Here is an 18871-nt window from a genome sequence, read left to right on the forward strand (position 1 = left end):
ATTAAAATTAGGCATAATGCTTGGCAAAATTGATTTGTACGTTGTGGAGGTACTTAGTGTGCCTATGTATCATAATAATGTTCCAGCTTCATAAAATGTGCCATTTTTTACTGCTTAAAGTACAAATCGATATAAATAGGTATTTTTATAATATTTTTTGTTTTATTTTGTGGTAAACCCTACTCCAAATCACTACATTGTACTTTCTGAATTCGAATCCGTCGAAACTAGTTTTGAAATAGTTTCCTGTCGCGGCCATGGAATTAGTAGGTACGAAGTACATATTAAATCCATGACTCCGTAGTATATAACAATGTACTATGTGGTACCTAGTACTTACTAAATCCATGGTCGTGCCATTGCATTTTTTTAAATATGCATGACACACGGATTTAATAAATACCTACTACGGAGTACGGAGTACATTGAACGGAGTATGACTTGAGCCATAGACACCATAGAGGAGAATATGAGCAATACCCATAGATTTAGAAAGAGCTTCCGCCCCGTGGGCAATATCGGCAATATCCATCATCCATGGAATACACCGTTTTTGATGCGTTGTTGTATGCGGTACTATTCTAAGCATAGATTTAGAAAGGGCCTGGCGCCGGCAATAAATATATAACTTTTCTTTACCAATAAATAACTAAACGTTGCAAGTTAATACTGTCAAGCAATAACAAAGATGTCACAAAGCAGCATAAACAAAACGGTTTTTTGACATTTTGCATCGATGGGTAGATACGTCTTGTCTGTCGTTCGTGTATCAAATGATGAGATCCACGGCTTTTACTAGTAAAACCCGTTAAAACTATAAATATTTATGTGTAGCAATGTCGGATATCAATATGGAAAAGTTCGCGGTGCCAGAGTTCAGCCCCGACCGCTATGTAAAAGAGTTAGCGAGATCATGCGTCGGGGGGGAGGAGCTTCAGCAGCAAAAGGAGAAAATTCAAACTTTAGCCGAGGAAACCGCAAGTGCTCTGAAGAAAAATGTCTACGAAAACTACATGCAGTTCATCGAGACTGCTACCGAAATATCCCACCTAGAAGCTGAGATGTACAAATTGTCTCATCTGCTAAGCGAACAACGTACGGTGCTAACTACGCTATCACACGCGTCAATTCTAGGTAACGAAAATACTTTATCCCGAGAATCACTTGACAATCATGATGTAGAAGCCGAAAGAGCAGAGGAGGAACGTAAAAGTAAGTTAAATTCCATCACAGATAAGATTGAAGGATGCATGAACCTTCTAGACACTCCTGACAGAATTCTTCTCCATGAAGGCGATCTGTTAGAGATAGATGCGGATGAAAACACTGCCATACAGAGAATGCATGTATATTTATTCAATGACTGCCTGATGTTAACCTCATGGATATCAAATAGAAGAGGCGGTATGAGATACAAGTTTCAGTGTAGCTATCCTATTAGTACATTAGCTGCTGTGAATGTGAGAGATTTGGGAAATGTTAAGCAAGCCTTTAAGGTTCTGGCTTTCCCAGACACAAGAGTTTTTCAGTGCAATAGTTTGGCAATTAAAAAAGATTGGCTCGATAAGTTTGAGCTGGCTAAAAAGATGCATATTGAAAAAGAAAATTCCAAACAAAAGAAAAAAGAGGCTCAAGAGAAGCCCAAGTTGGCATCAATAGATTCTCCTAGTCTTTCTGTAGAGGAGTTGCCTTCTCCTCAAATCCCTCCTTTGCCTGAATGGCTGGTAGATGTTACTGAAGAGCTAGATGTATTGATTGTAGAAAGACATTTCCAAAAAACATATGATTTGATGATGTCAGCGCAAAGAACACTGAACACTCAGGAGTTTAATAATCACCCGCAGAAACAAGACATAATAAAAAAAATTGAACAGAAACAAAAAGTATTGATAGAAATTTTATTGAAAGAACTTGATGTTACTCACAACTGGAGTCCTAGAGGAGGTTTAAGATCATCTCGTCACCCAGTTATTATATTGAACAAATTCAACATGACCAGTCAGGCGTGTGAATTATTTTTAGCAATATGTAGTCACACAGTCAAAGTTCATGTGAAAGGAGTCCAGTTGGAAGGCTCAATAAATAGTTATGTGAAGCAAGTGGGAGAAGTGTTCTTTTGCTCACTTAGTGATGCCTTAACAGAGTTCATTACACTGTTTCCTAAGAATAAACTAAGCGCTTTCATAGTTTGGGCTAGCCTGCAACTTAGAATTTTAATGAGTCAAATTATAAAGCAAGTATTTACCCCGCAATGTGCTTTAGACTCTGTGCTAGAATGTGTAGCCAGTTTACGTGAACAGTGTACTTTATTTTGTGAGTTTGGTCTCGATTTGAGATTTCAGTTGGACAGCTGCCTTCGGTCACCAATCACAAAAGCCTTGAGAGAATACAAAGAGAAAATTCTTGATTCTATGAAAAGCAAAGTTTCTGAGGATAAATGGACCCCAGTGAACATGCACACTAAAGGTGGAGTAAACAAATTTTTGATTCAAATGGAAAACTTGGGCCTTATATTAGCTAAGTATATTATAAATGAAACATGGGTTGACCTATCCAGTAGTACAATCTGGTTCGCTCAATCTGTAATAACGGTGCAGAAAATTGGACTGAAACTTGTTACAAAAGACATGATGGATGTACTAGATGAATGCATACATGCTATATTCAAATCTCGCCTTATGCTCTCTGTAGGTAATGATTTTAGTTATGCCCAGAAAAATTTTAAGTTTATCTTGGATACAGTGATGCCTCTAATGCTAAGATGTTACAAGGAAGAGGTTGGCTATGACAATGAGAAGTTAATGGGACTAGCAAAGCAGTTTGGTCTTAATGTAGCACCTCCAAAGAAATCAAACATCACCAAGTACACCAGCAATGAGTATTTATGAGACTAGAGGAATACCATGTTGTGTATGACACTATTTTTTGTAAGTGCGCTGAAGCTTTAAAACTGTAATATATAGGTAGTAAGCATGCAGGAGTTTTGTAACTTTATTTAAAACTGATCAAATCAAAATTTATATTATATGCGAGTTATCAATATGAAATTTTAATAAACCAGAATTAATGGTTCACTGTCTAATTTATTTCTAGAATATAAAGAAATAAAATATTTTGGACAGATATAAAGCTTTTAATATACCAAATCTTGATTAAATAATAAACATCTTTGTGTCTTACAAAACTAAAATACATTTATCTATAATATATAATAACAGTCAATCACTCGTCAAGTTACTTAGCTGGTATCTCCTTGCAGCAGTAGCAACTTTGAAATTAATTGGGGTAGATTAATGTGTTGCTGAGTGTACACCCCACAGTCCATTTTTAAGAGATCATCCAATACATTACAAATACATAGATCATCCTGACAATATTGGATCTAATGAACTGGACATTTTATAGACATGTTTAATATCTGTAACTTAATATTTAAAACACTGGGTAGCCTTTAACTCAAAATTCGTTACATACTAATGAAGTTATTTGTAATTGTGTCTTCACCAATATTTATCCACAAATACAAAATCATTAATGGTCATCTATCTGCAGATTAGCATTGTTTATTCTAGTAATCATAAATCTTTACTTATCATTGATCTCGAAAATTCTTGATATTATGGACAAAATTTCCCATCAGGAATAGTAATTTCTAATAAGACAGCATAAAAAATTAATCAAATTAATCAGCTTCCATGAGAGATTCGATAAATGTAGTCCCTGTATGCAGCTTGGTGGTCAATATAACGAATTCTACATTGGAGTCCTCTTGTTGGCTAATGGTCCTTAGTGCGGAGATCTCTTGGTATGTACAACCACCAATGAAGAACACTAGGATTACTCTTGGATTCTCCACTGACGAATTCTCGCTGGAAATTGAGTTTCTTCTCGCCATTCGAGGCTGTAAAGTTTGGAGAACTTCTATTGGCGGACCTGGTAGCAAGCCTAATATTTCTTGAATACCTGGAAGTTTAATATTTCATTGAAAAATTTCGATTTCGGTCGAGCTGCGTGGCGAAGCCGCAGGCCGGGTCACCCCTCCACCACTTCACCAGAAAATCTCAACTCGACAACCGAACCAGTCACAGGCCGAGCTGCGCACTTCATACGTGGATGACATGCCTACTTAAGGTAACCCCATTGTCCCGGAAAAATCCGACTCGACAACAAACATTGTGACTAAAACTACAGCCGCACGACTACCTCGCGAGGTGCCCGCACCTCGCGCCCCCACGCAACCTCTAGTTAGTATATATATTTGAATGTATTATGGTTACTATGTGTAATATGTAGTACTTTGATTGACATTGATTTCTTTGGATATCGATACCGACTCAGTTTCACCATAGTGTGATAAAAATTCCCTATGTATTATGAGGCGTTCTTTATATATTTAGTGCTGTTTGTTTTACTAATAGAACAAATCGTAGTACAAGTACTAATTCGCATTGGTTATATGATTGACATGAGAGAAAAGTGTAACCGGAGCCAAATTAAAGTAAGCTTGCTTGTTACAATAAGGTAACGAATAGAAGCTGGTATAGTCATAGTGCTCATTCAATATACTCAACTGCTGTTAACGATACGTAACAGGTGGGCGTTGGCAATAATAATACAGTGGTCCGTCTAAATATGCAAATATACGCTAGGTACGTGGTCGACGTTTTTCGTAGGCAATCAAAACGCAGTCATAAAAACAAACATTAATCGCGCTCTATAGGTAAACATTGTAACGGCCCATGAATTTTAACCATTTCAAGTAGCAACAAAATGTTATAGCAAATTGGCTTCTATTACCGTGAAATATATTTCACGTTAGCCGTCACCTGCCTAGTGAGGATTGTGTTGATAGTGATTTAATAAATTCTGCCGCCATCAGTGGATGGTGAACTTTTGAATTTAGCAACATTAATAAATAGCAGAACATTATAGTAAAAATACAAATATAGTAAAACGATAGATACATAGTATTTTTGGTTCTTTTTGACAATTATATTGACTGAATATAGTTTTATTCAGTCAATATAATGGTTATGGTATTAATAATATCAATGATTATGGTATAATAAATAATAATAAAATGTGTTAGGAGATTTAACCCTACATCTCAAAACTACTTAACTAGACATCATGTAGGTATGACTAGATCTGTTTTTGTGCTTCAATTAAATAATATTATTGTGTTATATGATAATCGTTTAAACGCCCTAGCAAAGGCATGGAACAAGTCTAGAATCCCATGATCAATGTGGTTTCACTAGTTTACACCGAGCGGATGTTATTTAGGTCACTGCCAAATGAGCTGCATGCCAATTGGAGCTAGCGTAACTATGTGTTAATGTTTCGTATCTTCATATTTGCGTATGCGTCATTATCAACGCAATGTAGTGGTGATAAGGGCTTCGTTTTATCGTAATTTTTGCAGTTGAATAAATTATACTTAAAACTAGCATTTGGTATGCGTTCGAGGCTGTGATGCCGCGTAGTAGGAATAAACATAAATGATAATCTTTGAATTTTGAAGATTCTGCTGAGATTTTACAACCGGCCGCCTGCCTGACTTCGACCCTCCTTGGGAATGCTATGGTTGCCTATCAGGTACCTAGACTATGGGTGGCTATGGGTCCATTAGTCGCTTGGTACGACATGCATAGGAGAATATGGAGTGGTCCTATTTTAAGGCTTGAGGCGTGGTTCCGGCCACTTTGTCGACAGAAGATTTTTTCTTCAGTTACTCTATATAAGATTTTTCTTCACTGTCACACATTAATATCATATTTTGACGGCAAAGACAATATACCTATAATGTAAGATTCAAAAGTGCTTACCATTCCAACCTTTATTCTTAGCGATGTGTTCGCTGAGTCGCACCGTCAGCGGCGTATATTTTGATGAGAGGTAATTCTCTTTGGCTTCTATTTCATTTTCGTCCATGGTCAAATGCAATGCCTGAAATAAAATCCTAATGTTATTATTAAAAAAATATTTGAAAATGGGTGAATGAATCCATTACTTTTCTAAGAACCGTGTTTCTAAGATGCTTAACGGCTGAGGACGAGAAATCTCTTACTTTCTCGTGGAGAGAGAAAGAGGGAGAGACAGAGATAGACATGGAATGATATTATTTTTTTTTTTCATAAATAAATCATGTACCTTTCTAAGAACTGTGTACTGCCTAGCACCAGCTTGAGGCCTTAACAGACCACATTTTTCCAGGTTGCACAGTGTGAGCCAAGTGCTCATTCCATACACTTGTACTAACTCCCGTTTGTAGTACTCGAGGACTTTGGGTTTGAGTCCGGACCCGGTCACACATTGCAGGCAAATTAGCCGCAGGACCTGAATGGAAAAAAATACATTTTCGTTTAAATTATATCAACGTATTTCAATATTCTTTTTTTTGTTTAAGTTTTTATTGCGAACCTTTTTTTATTAGTTGACGTTTCAACGACAATGCAGCCGCCAAAGAAAAAAAAGTTCGTGATATTTATAACGTAATACTACAAATATGAATAGTATAGATCGCTCTCTAACACACCCTGATTTTGATATAAAAATAATATCTTCTTACTTTTGTGAGTGGTTCCTTTTTAGCGATGAGCTCTTCTATATAGGGAGACACCTTCTCATTGTCAATGCAGTTCAGGAATTCCTCTTCGCACTGGATTGTGTCGTGGAATTCGAAACTATCTGTCGTCTGCAATATATTATGAAAAATATAATTGACTTTTATTAAAAAAATACAAGTTCTTAGAAATCAAACAATGATGCTATAAGCGGTAGCATATTACCTGACAGGTATCTAACTTTGGGTCAAATAGAAAATCTGAAAAGTTTAATACACAATCAATACACAAAAGGTAAAAAACACATGAACATTTTTGTCTGCCTTGTCGTGCTTGTGACGTCCTCCATTACTGTTGATTTGATACATAATACCTGAGATGTCGTCAAGGATTAAATACGTGCCAATGGTGTGACAACTATTGATACCGGAGATCGTGCGAAGTTGAGGAGAAAATGTCGGAAAGCGGATCCTGGCCTTCAACGTTCAATGGCGACGAGAATAACCGAAAAAATAAACTAAAATGAGAGAGAGAGACAGACATATAACCTCCTTGATATACTCGACGATGGCCATGTGGGTGGCCAGCGAGGACTTGGCGGCCAACATCTGTGGCAGACGCGACACAAACTGCTTGATCTCCTGCACAGACTTGTTGCGGTTGTGGCGCTCCTCCAGTTGTGTCTTGATTTGGTGTACTTTCTTCGACAGTAGCGGCCCGACCTGTTTCATTAGAACGCGTAGGTTATTTTTATGTATTTTGAAGGTCAGTATATTCGAAGTCCAGATTAATGTTTTGGGTTCATTATTTTTGATTAAGTTTCAAAGTAACTATTAGTTTTAATAAGTTTTAATATAATAACGAACATAGTACTCATTCTTATATTTGAGAAAACCCACTTGATAAGGAAAAACAGACAGAATAAGTATTTGTTAAATAAGTGAATTATTCAGTTGTTTATTTATTTTAAAAAATGCCTATTTTTTACTTTCCTAAATATTAAGCTTGTAGGTGTAAACAAATAATTATATGCCATATAGCAAAATTATATCTACTACTAAGGTCCCGGATGGAATGAGTATGGTGCGCTACCTCTCGCGGCCAGTGACCTCGAGGTCAGTAAGCTTGTAACAACAACTTACTTCAGCAAAGTTGCAGTCCCTGAGTTCAGCGAACAGTTCCTCGCTGGAGTTGAGTATGATGCGCTTCCTCTCGCGGCCAGTGACCTCGGGCGTTGGGTCGTCCGGACTCACGAACTTGTGTCCAGGGAACGATACCGTCGAACTTTTTATACCGTATAGCTCGTCTGAGAATATGAAAAATAAATAAGTAGGAGATTTTATATGCTATTATGATTTGATTTGATGTTTAGATAATTTGAAATGAACATTTTAAAAACCTTTTGTATTTTACATTCAGCTCAATGTAGGGCCACTCCACATCCTCCCTTGGATGACATACGAGCTTTAGCTGCTGTAAGGCAACTAATAGAAGAAGGATATATAAAGAATAAGAACTATGATGGGTTGACGTCAGGCAGATTAAAAATTACAGGCGACCTTAAAATTTTAAGGTTTATTTTTTACGTCGACCCCAGGTTTCACGGCGTCACAGCCCCGCATGCATTTGGGTGATATTAGAGAAGAAGAGAGAGAGTAGTTCCAGTGACTTTGGCGACGCGTTTGTAATGTTTCTATTCTATTACAATCAGATGCTAACCAATAAGTCCATCGTACGTCATCTGAGTGGTCATGAGGCTAGCGAGGTCCACCGCGCGGTCGAGCAGCAGCAGCTGGTCGATGCAAGAGGTCGACGCCCCCTTGGGTCCCGTGCCTTGCTCCTCTTTGTTCAGCCGCGTGAACAGGTCCCAGACCTGCATATATATTTTTTATTTTTGGCAACAAGTTATAGATATATATATATATATATATATATATATATATATATATATATATATATAACTCATAATATCTCATATAACTCATCTATAACTTATATATATATAATATATATATATATATATATATATATATATATATATATATATATATATATATATATATATATATATAACACTAGTGTTATATATATATATATATATATATATATATAACACTAGCAACCCGCCTCGTCGCTCGTGTAGAACCATAATATAGCCTGTTACTCCAGATGGTTTTGTCTATCACTGTGCCAAATTTCATCAAATTGACCCAGTAATTTTAGAGATTATTAATTGCAAACAAGAAACAAAAATACAAAAATTTTCTCTAATTTTCTCTTTCAACAGGTGTGCAATAAATTTTAAATAATACCTGTTTTGCAGCCACCCCTTTTCCATACACTCTGGGTATGATACCATACAATTGTTGTATGGACCGAAGTGCCTGTGCTGAATTGTAGATACAGGTTGGATCGCCTTCCAAGTAGTTTTCTCTGAGCAAAATAAAAAATAATGTATGAAAGGCTTTTCTTAAAATTATACCAATTGTAAACATATATTTAATTAAATTTGTACTTAAATAATATTTGGTTACATGCTGGTCTGGAATGATGGCTGAGGCTGATCTTCTCCATCAAACAAAAGATTCTTCTTTTGTTCTTCTGTCAAGTGTTATTGCCAACACTAGTGTCGGATTTAATTCCATTCACCTAAAGGCATCTTATGTGACTTTACACACAAATTGTTATTCAAACACACCTTTGAATTATAGTGGACAGTCTTAGCCACTGTACCACCACCACTTTGATAAATATGTAATACTGTGTGTTACTTACCTAAAATCATTTTGTAGTTCCAAAGACATTACATCGCTTTCAAACGGATAGATATCACATTTGAACTCCTGTACAGAGAGGCTGAGGAAGACTCCTCGGTTGATGAGGTGCTTCTCACACAGCTCACTCTTGCGTGGCACAAAGAACAAGTGGAACTCCACTTGGGAAGAACTCCCTTTGTTCCTGCAATATTTTATATGTATTTGATACAGATAATACAGGTTTTTAGGTTACTCTGTTGAAATTGTTTACCATTATAATGCAAAGGGTGATTTAATGGTCATTAGAAATAATATAGGAAAAATCAAATATATTCATAGAAAAATTATCATGTCCCTATAATAGGTATAATATGTTCTGTATGGCTTACCTTAGTGATAATATATAGTCCGCAACCAAGTCCATCAAAACCAGTTTGGGCCGAGTTATAAAGACAATATGCTTATATGCCTTAACTCCAATATTGCCTGGTCTTAAGGGGTACATCTCTACAACTTGGTGTTCCTCGAGCAGGGAGTATTGTGCTATGAGTCCTACAGGACCAGCAAGCCATTCATCCCATATGGTCACCTGAAATAGTATTATATAAATATAAAATACATACATGCAGAAATAGGGCTTTGACAGTAGGTTAGGACTTAGATAGCTAAGAAAAAATCTGAAAATGCAATACAGAGATGACTGCACGGACAAGAACAAAGTTCTTAAATGATGAATATTCCCCAGACTATGTTCCATATAATGTGCCCCTTAAACTGCAAAATTACAGATCTGTGTGGCACCACGGAGAACGGCAGAGACGGGGTTTGATTTGGATTGGTTCTAGCAGATTTGAATGTCAGAATCAACTTGCCTTCATGGCAATTTATACAAGATTAGGATAATTCGGCAGGGTACATATGGCGTTTCAAGTGATACTGTCCGAGTGGGCAGAATGTAGCAGACGGGCAAACATTATAAATAAGTATAATTTGCAAATAATATTGTCACTCACTTTAGGTCCCTCACATAGTTGCAGGAGATTTAGCAAATCTTTTCTCATGGTCTCCTGGACAAGACTAACGTTCAACCGCCCTCCGGATAGGTGAGAACTCATCTTTGGATCTTTCATGATAATGAATTGATAGGTAATCAAATAAAATAAATACCAATTCTTGTTTTCGTAGGTTGTTTGTTTTCTTTTTTTTTTTAAGTTTCATGGCTCCATTGTTTGCCAAAACGATGATTTTGCCAACGTCAAGTTTGAGATTGACACGGAATATGACATGTTATAATATCAATATTGAAAAACGGTTCAGTGTGTAACCTAAAATATAAAAGCATATACATATATTATACATACATACGGATATAAGGGAGAGTAAATATAAATTATAAATACTTAGATATTTGTTTTCTTTATCTTGTAGGTACAATGACAACCTGTCAATGTCAGTCAATTTTGACATTAGTTGACTTTATTTTTGTACAGCAGCTTTTTAATAAAAGTAACGAAGACGTAGATCGCCTGACGAACTCAACCTCTATCGATCGCTAAAAGATTTTTTTTTTCTAAAAATAATTAATGAAGTTAATGTAATAGGTATGAATGGAAGAGGAGACCTCTAGATTTACAGAGTGAACTATGAAGGTCCTCTAAATAAATTTTCAAAAGATAAAAACCTACTTTGTTACTTTTTGCAACATTCTTAAAGGTTGACTCGAAGAAAAAGAAGTATTTTGAAAGAATGTAATGTTTTTATATTTGTGTTTGAAAGTTACTTTTTGCAAAATTCCGAATGGTTGTCTCGACGAAGAAGAAGTACTTTGTTGTACGTTTACCTACCTCATGGCAACATTGATGTACACCGATATAAAATGTTCTTATTAAAGTTCTATTCGAACAATGTTCTTTCTGTTCAAAACATGGCGCAGCGGGCCCGACTATAGACATTCAAAAAAACATTCAAATCATGGAATTATATGGTTGGTAATCGTATTCAACCTCATTGAAGCAAAACGAGGAGTGACAAGGTGCCATAGATAAATTTTTCATAAGTTTTCATAAAAATAATAAATATTATGAAAGATTTTTTTTGGTACCAGCAACGTATTGGAATGAGGACAGACTGCGAAGCGCTGCCCGCATGCACTGTATTCTCTTTAAAAGTAGCAGAGGAAAAATGCTGTTCCAAACCAAACGTGTATAACTAAAGTACTTAGGTACCTATTATGTTTTGGTTTGTAGGAACCACACAGCTAGCTTTACAATAGCACCATTCCATATCCTCCCATAGTGAATGGTGTATGAGGCGATAATTAATGTATAAACATTTTGAATGCAAATATGTAACGAACGTTGGGAAGTTTGCAACGGGTACCTACCGTTGAACCTGATGCTGCCCAGTTTGTAAAATACCTATTGTATTACTCTGGACTTTTGCAGGCGACAGCAGGTAATAACATTTACCTATACCACTTTTAGAAACCTACTTTATAAGACATTATGTAAAGATAAATATAAAGGTTTGAAGTATTGTTATAACGTATACTTTGTAATAACTGTGAAGTTAAACGTACCTAGGTAAAAATAATAATAAGACACACTGAAAGTGATTGCTGTGCTACAAGATGTCGCATGTAGCATAGTAGCGTAGCTCGTAGACCAACCTGTCGTAGAGGCTGGCGCGTTTGCGTAGCATTTATTTATTCGTAGCATTAGCAAAAGAAAATAATGTTATGCCGAATGATTTTATGTCGCTAAACAGTTCGCCGAAATTTGGAGGTTTCGGCGTATATTGCTGGTTTTTAATTCCGGTAATGAAAGCACAAACTATTTTCATGTATTCGTGTCGTCGGCATCTGTCTGAGTACGGCGATAGTGTTTAGCCGGCATTAGATTTTGAGTTTCATCGTGGATATTTGATAGAACTAAATGGTTACCTACTTTTGGATGAGAGGATTTTTATGACCCGTATTGTACAACATTATAATAAAATATATATGTAGTACGAATTTTATAGCGGTCGTAAGGTCGAATTGAAGTCTATATATTCGCTCAGGATAAATATTTAAAAGAAAATTCATACAAAAGCCATAACTAATTCTATTAAGGAAGAGCATGGTAGCCATACCGACTAAGTACGATGCTGTAGTCAAAAAATTGAACGTATAAACATATTTGTTATGATTTATTACACTAGTTGTTCGCCGCGAACACAATAAATTTTTACAAAATTGTGAATATTTTAAAAATGACTGAACCGATTTTGATGCCACAAGAAGTTAAAAAGTCTATTGGCATATCCTACATATCTTTTAAATTTCATCAAAATCGGACCAACGGTTCGAAAGTTATCGCGTTACAAATATACATACAAAAAATGTATTTTATTATGCCCGAAGTAGAATGTTAGACCTCGCTCGCTTCTCTCACTCGGTCAAAAAAATTACGCTCTTATTTACAGGTTAAATTAAGTAATTATTTTGGTAAAATATTATTTAAATAAATTACATTATATACAAATGACAATACATAATTATAATGAAATAATACAAATCTCACTAGCGAATTTAAACAGATATATTTAATAGAAACGCATGTTAAAATATTATAAGAACCCTCCTTTCATCAGAGGTTAAAGACTTGAAATAACGCAGAATGTAACAATTAATCATAACAAAATAATAAGTGTGGCGTGCAAACAACTCAAATTTTGTGGACAGTTTTTATAGACAACTTCCACCAAAGCGGGCGCGACAATCAATCGTGGAATCCACCCAGGATAAGTAGGCCTGTTGGCCCTCAGCGGGTAGGTACATACTCCTGTAGGTATCACGCCGGCCGCCTTATCATTCGGCGGGCGAGTGCGCGCGGCGCGCCATCGATTTTTCCACCAAACAGCCCATTTTCCATCATCAGTGACATTACAAACACGTTTCAAACAATACAAGTGTTTAACTAATTTATTGTTGTAATAAGAAATGTGATTTCCCGCGTAAATTATGCGCCACTACCCGCGGACAGAAAATTATGGCCGCTCAAAATAAAAGTAAGTTTTCATTTTTTGCCTTTGCCTTTGTACTGTAAGATTTTTTTCTGTTCTCGTGTTTTATGTAAATAGGTAGATAGTAAGCCTATTTAGGATGCGTTGACTGTATTTATGTAAATGTGTTGACATCGATGATAACAACTGATGTGGGCGAAATCGGTCATGTGAAGTGATGTTCGCAATTTGCAATGGTTGTTATGACAAGAATGATAAGAGGCTTTTAGTAAAACTTTTTAAGCTATATAATTTGGTTATGTTATCAGATGAAATTTTCAAATCAACAGTATCTAGATAGTATTCACATATTAAGTAGTTACTAAGTAGAAATAGAAACTTTTTTTATGAGCGTTATTACTGAGCCTTTTTTTTATAATTCAGTCAAATCCAACCTCCACTTGATTTGTGATTATTTATATAAATAAACTTAGGCACATGGGCGTTATCCCAAGAGTCTCTAAGTTAGTAACTTTGGTTCAAAGAACTAAAAAATCTATAGATGAACATTAATAAACGTAGGTATTCTGTCTTTGTCAAACGGATGGAATTACTCTATTAATTTATCTCGTAGGGAAACAAAAAATACTATGAAACAGCCAATGCTGTTTCAGACGCGAGCAAATAGCCCATAATGGAGACTACACTTCACTTTATACCTGTGGTCCATATGTATCTATTATAGCCCATATAAGTATTTATCTGAATGCACCTGAAGCAGCCCACAACCGCTCCGCAAGTGCCTTCAGAAGAGCTTCAAATAGATACGCGTTTATACCGGGTTAAAATGCGCCCGGTTTGTCCTCGGGTGTAAATCCTGGTGGCTTCAATTCAGAAGCACGAAGTTCACGAAGCAACAAGTTAGGTGCCAAACGCCACGGTCAGATTTTATTTTATGGTGTGTTTGTGCTATAAATGCACATGAACTGCTAATGTGAACATCGACTGGCAGTTTCATTTCAAGCGAATGCGAAGTGGAATTTCATGTGGAAATTGGGATGGGGAATTTTATTACGTTAGTTGCCATCAAGTCAAATAAGATATTAATTTTTTCCATGTGTCAAAAACAAAAAATATATTTAGGTATGGGGCTTGTATTACATTGGACACAAGTGACGTCACATACCTATGTTGGAGTCCAAATGGGTTTTAATTATATTTTAATAAGAAAATTCACATTAATGAAAAATTTGATTATCGTGAATTCATTTATACAGAAGCATACCCTATTGTTGATGGCGGATCCGCTGGTGACACTAACACATATTCTACCTGTATGTAGATAACTACTAGTATAGGTTTATTTGTCGGGGTTTTTATAAAACATCTAACTAGTAACGATACCTATACAATTTAAAATGAAACCAAAAACTCACGTACTTAGCTCCTCAATAGTGAAATGGTGTAGTATTTAAACATTCAAAATGAGTCGTATTTCTTTGTCTTTTATCTCATGATTTATTTTATATTCAATAGTCTCTCTTTCATCTGTCTTTTCCCGTTTCCTTCTTCATTCGTAAGGCGTCAGAGCTCAGGGTCTGCTTTCCTAAATTTTCATATACAATTAAATTAAAATTATTATACTATATTACGTGATATTACCTATTTTTATCAGTATAAAAATTAAAGGATTGCGTTACGGCGCGAGCAAAAACATCATTCATGTGCAATGAACTTTTATTAAAACCTAAGCAGTATACGTTTATGTATGCCAGGTGATTGATAACCAGTTATTTTGGGTTAGTCCTAGATAGCACATTTTGAAGCTGAGCATGCAAAATTGATCGAGTTAAGGGCATTAATCTTTTTTAGATTACACGAGTATTCTCGTGTGCGACGAATTTTCAAACTTATTTGCTTCGTTTATCGGATCGAAAGTCTACACTAAGGTTTTCCCGTTTCTTCCGTTGTTATTGAGTATCAGTGCTCAAGGTCACTTTCGTACTTTTTCTCCTTCACTTCGCACTCGCACGGTCCACGGCATCCATAATAGTCAGACCGTTTGTTAAATTATAAAAATAATTATTGTGATCAAGTAGATGGCTTTCATATTACGCTTTTTCTGATCCCATGTCAAAACCCAGTGAATTTAAGTAAGTACTAGGATCTGCCATTGATATACTTCATTAATTCACTAATTTAAAAGCGTCGGGAAACTGGTGGTCCTTTTCATCAGGAACTATTAGTTCGAATATATTCCTTTGCTCTCTGTATATGTAAGTACCTAGGTATAACGCAGTGTGCCTAAGTCGCGTTATGCCTAAACGTCTTTTCAAATAAGCGTTGGGTGTTGGGTCTAATCTCGCTAAGCGTATTTCGTGATACGACTATATGTCGCTATTTGACTAAATTTCATATTGCCCATTTCGCGTTACGACTATAAAATCACTAGTATTTGATTAATATTGCGTAATTTTTTTTTAGTTTTATCTTCTCTATGTATTTTCTGTTATGTAAACTAAATAGGTGTTGCTAAATATGTCATGGACACCTGCCAGTAGTTGTATTTCAAATAAAATGTAATAAAATTAAGAAAAAAGTTTTTATATTTCGCTTTCCGCCAATGGCAAAAAGATTTAATTTGTTGACGTTGGTTGGCATAATTATCGTTTTGGCCAACAGCGGAGGCATATAAAACAAAAATAAAAAATACTAAAATAAATAAATAGGTAAGCGCTTAGAGTGATTCTCGATATATTTTATTACATATTATATTTACTGTGGACGGACATTGTTACAGCTGAAAGCGGGTCGGAAGAAATGCCGGAGGCGGACGCCAACGCCGAGCAGAAGGAGCGGCTTATAGCCTCCGTCAAGAAGGAGGTCAAACAGCTCATGGAAGAGGTACCATTTTGTCTTTTTAATTTAGGTTAGATGGCTAAGTTAATGAGTTACATGTTAGCGTTTGTTGATTTATAAAGAACGACCATTTTGAAATATTGCGCAGGCAAAACTCAGACACGTCAGATCCGAATTCTTGTATAATATTGTCAAGTTAAGGGAATGTGCGGGAGAAACTTTTGGTATAACCTGCAGTGGGTCTTAGTTACTTAGAATAAATATAATGCTGGTTAATTGGCTTCAATTTCAAGTTTTTTTTTTGATAATACATAAATCCTAAGTTATCTTATTAGGTAGGTAAGTAGCTCCACACTTATTCTTTTTTTACTTGTCTCCTACTAATATTATTCTGCCGTCTAAGTTTACGAGGCCTTAAGTGGCGCATGATAATATATTATTAGATACTTTTTACCCCAAAATTTTCACGATGCCGTGGCTTCTTCTCAATTAAGTACCGCTACATACTTGAACAAGAAATCTATATGTATTGCTTATCCTTTGTAGTTTCCCTATCCATCGTAGTTAGTTTCCATAAAGTTGGAAACTCTTTCAAACTAGTTACTAACTAGACCTTAGCTTAGTTCAGACTCCCTTACTGTGTATTAGATAAATTGCTTATGCAATATAATGTGTTTTATAATGCGGGCTGTATCAGTAGGTACCTACATTGTTGAGAGTAGCTATTACTAGAGCACTGAGTAGTTACTTATTTCATCTCGAAATGTCTTTGGAACCAATATTGCAGATCATCTAATACAGACTTTCTTGTTGAAATATATCAAAATTTCTCTTATTTTCGTTTTCTGGAAAAAATAACTTAATAACTACATCGTAACTCGGAATTCACAAAATATTTTTACATCTTTTCAAAGAGCAACACTTTCTACGTTCATTTTACCTCTATTCGCGAGTCAAAAGCCATGGTACATCACATATACATTCACGGAGCTTCAGAAGCGTGTTTGTAATTCGCGATGTACTCTTTGAATGGAAATTTTCGAATATTCAGCCATGTTGTGCTAACATTCCGTAAAAGTTCTTTTTAGATTATACAAAAAATGCATTGTTACTGTTGAATATAGTAACGACGACGTAAATGTAGTAACGACGTTTTCATGCTTTTAAAATCTTTTATTATCTAAATCAGGATCAAAATATCATGAAAAGTGATATAACTGACTTCGGAAAACAAATCTCTATCCACGAAGACAGGCTTGTGTCTCTTGAACAAAAAGCCTCAATTTCCTCATCTTTACCACACTTGGAGACAACAATTCAGCCTGGAAAAAACGAGGAAATTATCCAGGAAATACAAGAGCGCAAAAGGAGGGAAAATAACATCATTATAGTTGGCATAGCAGAACAATCAACTACATACTCTAAGGATAGGATAGCAAAAGACGAGACCGAGGTACTAAATGTATTTTCTCTAATAAGCCCAGATATTCCGAAGCCGAATAAAATTTTTCGCATTGGCAAATACAACGCTGAGAAGACACGTAGAATAAAAGCCTGCCTCGAAAATCGAGAACAAGTGATGCTTTTGCTCCGTAACAAAGACAAATTGCCTCCTAACATTCATTTTTTCTCTGACCAAACACCAGCCCAACAGAAACACTTTCAAGCTATAAAAGATGAATTTGCAAAGCGCAAAAATGAAGGAGAAAATGATCTCATAATAAAGTACATAAAGGGAACACCAACCATCGTTAAAGCTATCTCAAAAAACTACAACAACCAAAAAAACTCATCGAGCAAAACCTAAAAAACATAACATATCAGATTGTTGATGACTACAGACGCATAGCAACAAAAAAATCGGCAATATCGTGTATATATCTTAACGCAAGAAGCATCAAAAAGAAAGGAAAACTGGACGAACTAAAGTGTATTTTAAAATCAATGCCAACTCTAATTCAAATAATATTGGTGACGGAAACTTGGATAAAAAACGAAGATCAGGCCCAACGACTACAAATCGAGAACTACACCCATCATTACAATTGCAGACGAGATATCAAAGGCGGCGGAGTATCAGCTTTCATACATAACGACCTAAAACACTATCTGATTAGTTCAACATATGAGGAAGGAAACAACTACCTCTGGATCCACTTGGAGAAGCTTACACTCAATATTGGGGTCGTGTATAAACCAGGTCATACAAACCTTAATACCTTTCTGGAAACCTTTGGATCACAATTACAACAGAAGAAAAGATCAATTATATTTGGCGACTTCAACATCGATCTACTGGAAAAGAATAAAAACTTGACCAAATACAAACAAACGTTGAAGGAATCAGGTCACAGAATACTAAATAAAATACACCAAAAATATTGTACAAGAGTATCAGATTCAAGAAAGTCAATTCTGGACCACATTATCAGTGATTTGAAAAATGAGCCTTCCAATTTTGCTATTATCAATTCATCTATGTCAGACCATAAACAATTTTTCTTCCAATTGAATAGGTACAAACCACCTAAGAAAATGCGATCGGTATATGAAGCAGTAGACTACAAAACTCTATATGCAGAAATGGAATCATATGATTTGAAAAACATAGCAAATAAATACGAAGATCTTGACGATAAACTGAAGCAATGCATATCACACAACAGAGTAATAAAAACGAAAATACTGAACCCTCCTAAAGAGGAC

The 18871-nt window shown here is 35.6% G+C and overlaps 3 protein-coding genes across 7 annotated transcripts in view; 2 read left to right on the forward strand and 1 right to left on the reverse strand.

The window, feature by feature from the left end:
• The first annotated feature begins 720 nt into the window (after positions 1 to 720).
• On the forward strand, positions 721 to 3072 carry Exo84 (Exocyst 84). Its single transcript, XM_053761328.2, has one exon. The coding sequence runs from the start codon at positions 837 to 839 to the stop codon at positions 2886 to 2888; it is 2052 nt and encodes a 683-aa protein (XP_053617303.1). The 5' UTR covers positions 721 to 836; the 3' UTR covers positions 2889 to 3072.
• A 40-nt stretch (positions 3073 to 3112) lies between these two features.
• On the reverse strand, positions 3113 to 10579 carry car (carnation). The gene is made up of 11 exons (XM_053761329.2): positions 10336 to 10579; positions 9712 to 9911; positions 9342 to 9524; positions 8879 to 8999; positions 8286 to 8439; positions 7709 to 7872; positions 7115 to 7288; positions 6572 to 6697; positions 6154 to 6339; positions 5829 to 5949; positions 3113 to 3963 (listed from the first exon to the last, which is right to left on the reverse strand). Exons 1-11 carry the CDS (start codon positions 10450 to 10452, stop codon positions 3683 to 3685), a joined length of 1827 nt encoding a protein of 608 aa, XP_053617304.1. The 5' UTR covers positions 10453 to 10579; the 3' UTR covers positions 3113 to 3682.
• A 1025-nt stretch (positions 10580 to 11604) lies between these two features.
• The window catches only part of LOC128679074 (small G protein signaling modulator 2-like), a 37002-nt gene continuing 29735 nt past the window's right edge, over positions 11605 to 18871 (forward strand). For 3 of the 5 annotated variants that reach the window (XM_053761058.2, XM_053761061.2, XM_053761062.2), the window contains exons 1-2: positions 13158 to 13372; positions 16107 to 16210. In XM_053761058.2, coding sequence (XP_053617033.1) covers positions 13354 to 13372; positions 16107 to 16210 — 123 coding nt within the window. In that variant the 5' untranslated portion in view covers positions 13158 to 13353. Of the gene's footprint in view, positions 11777 to 13109; positions 13133 to 13157; positions 13373 to 16106; positions 16211 to 18871 lie in introns of those variants that run through there. The other 2 variants (XM_053761059.2, XM_053761060.2) reach the window with 2 other exon arrangements.

Source organism: Plodia interpunctella, chromosome 21 (assembly GCF_027563975.2).
Source record: "Plodia interpunctella isolate USDA-ARS_2022_Savannah chromosome 21, ilPloInte3.2, whole genome shotgun sequence".
In the NCBI taxonomy this organism is placed as follows: Eukaryota; Metazoa; Arthropoda; class Insecta; order Lepidoptera; family Pyralidae; genus Plodia; species Plodia interpunctella.

Excerpts from the sequence above, each read along its gene's own strand:
- Exo84 (XM_053761328.2), top strand. The coding sequence starts at position 837 with ATGTCGGATATCAATATGGAAAAGTTCGCGGTGCCAGAGTTCAGCCCC.
- car (XM_053761329.2), bottom strand. The coding sequence starts at position 10,452 with ATGAAAGATCCAAAGATGAGTTCTCACCTATCCGGAGGGCGGTTGAAC. Across the intron at positions 9,912-10,335 it reads AACTATGTGAGGGACCTAAA|GTGACCATATGGGATGAATG; the intron begins GTGAGTGACAAT and ends ATACTATTTCAG. Across the intron at positions 8,440-8,878 it reads AAGGGGTGGCTGCAAAACAG|GTCTGGGACCTGTTCACGCG; the intron begins GTATTATTTAAA and ends ATATATATGCAG.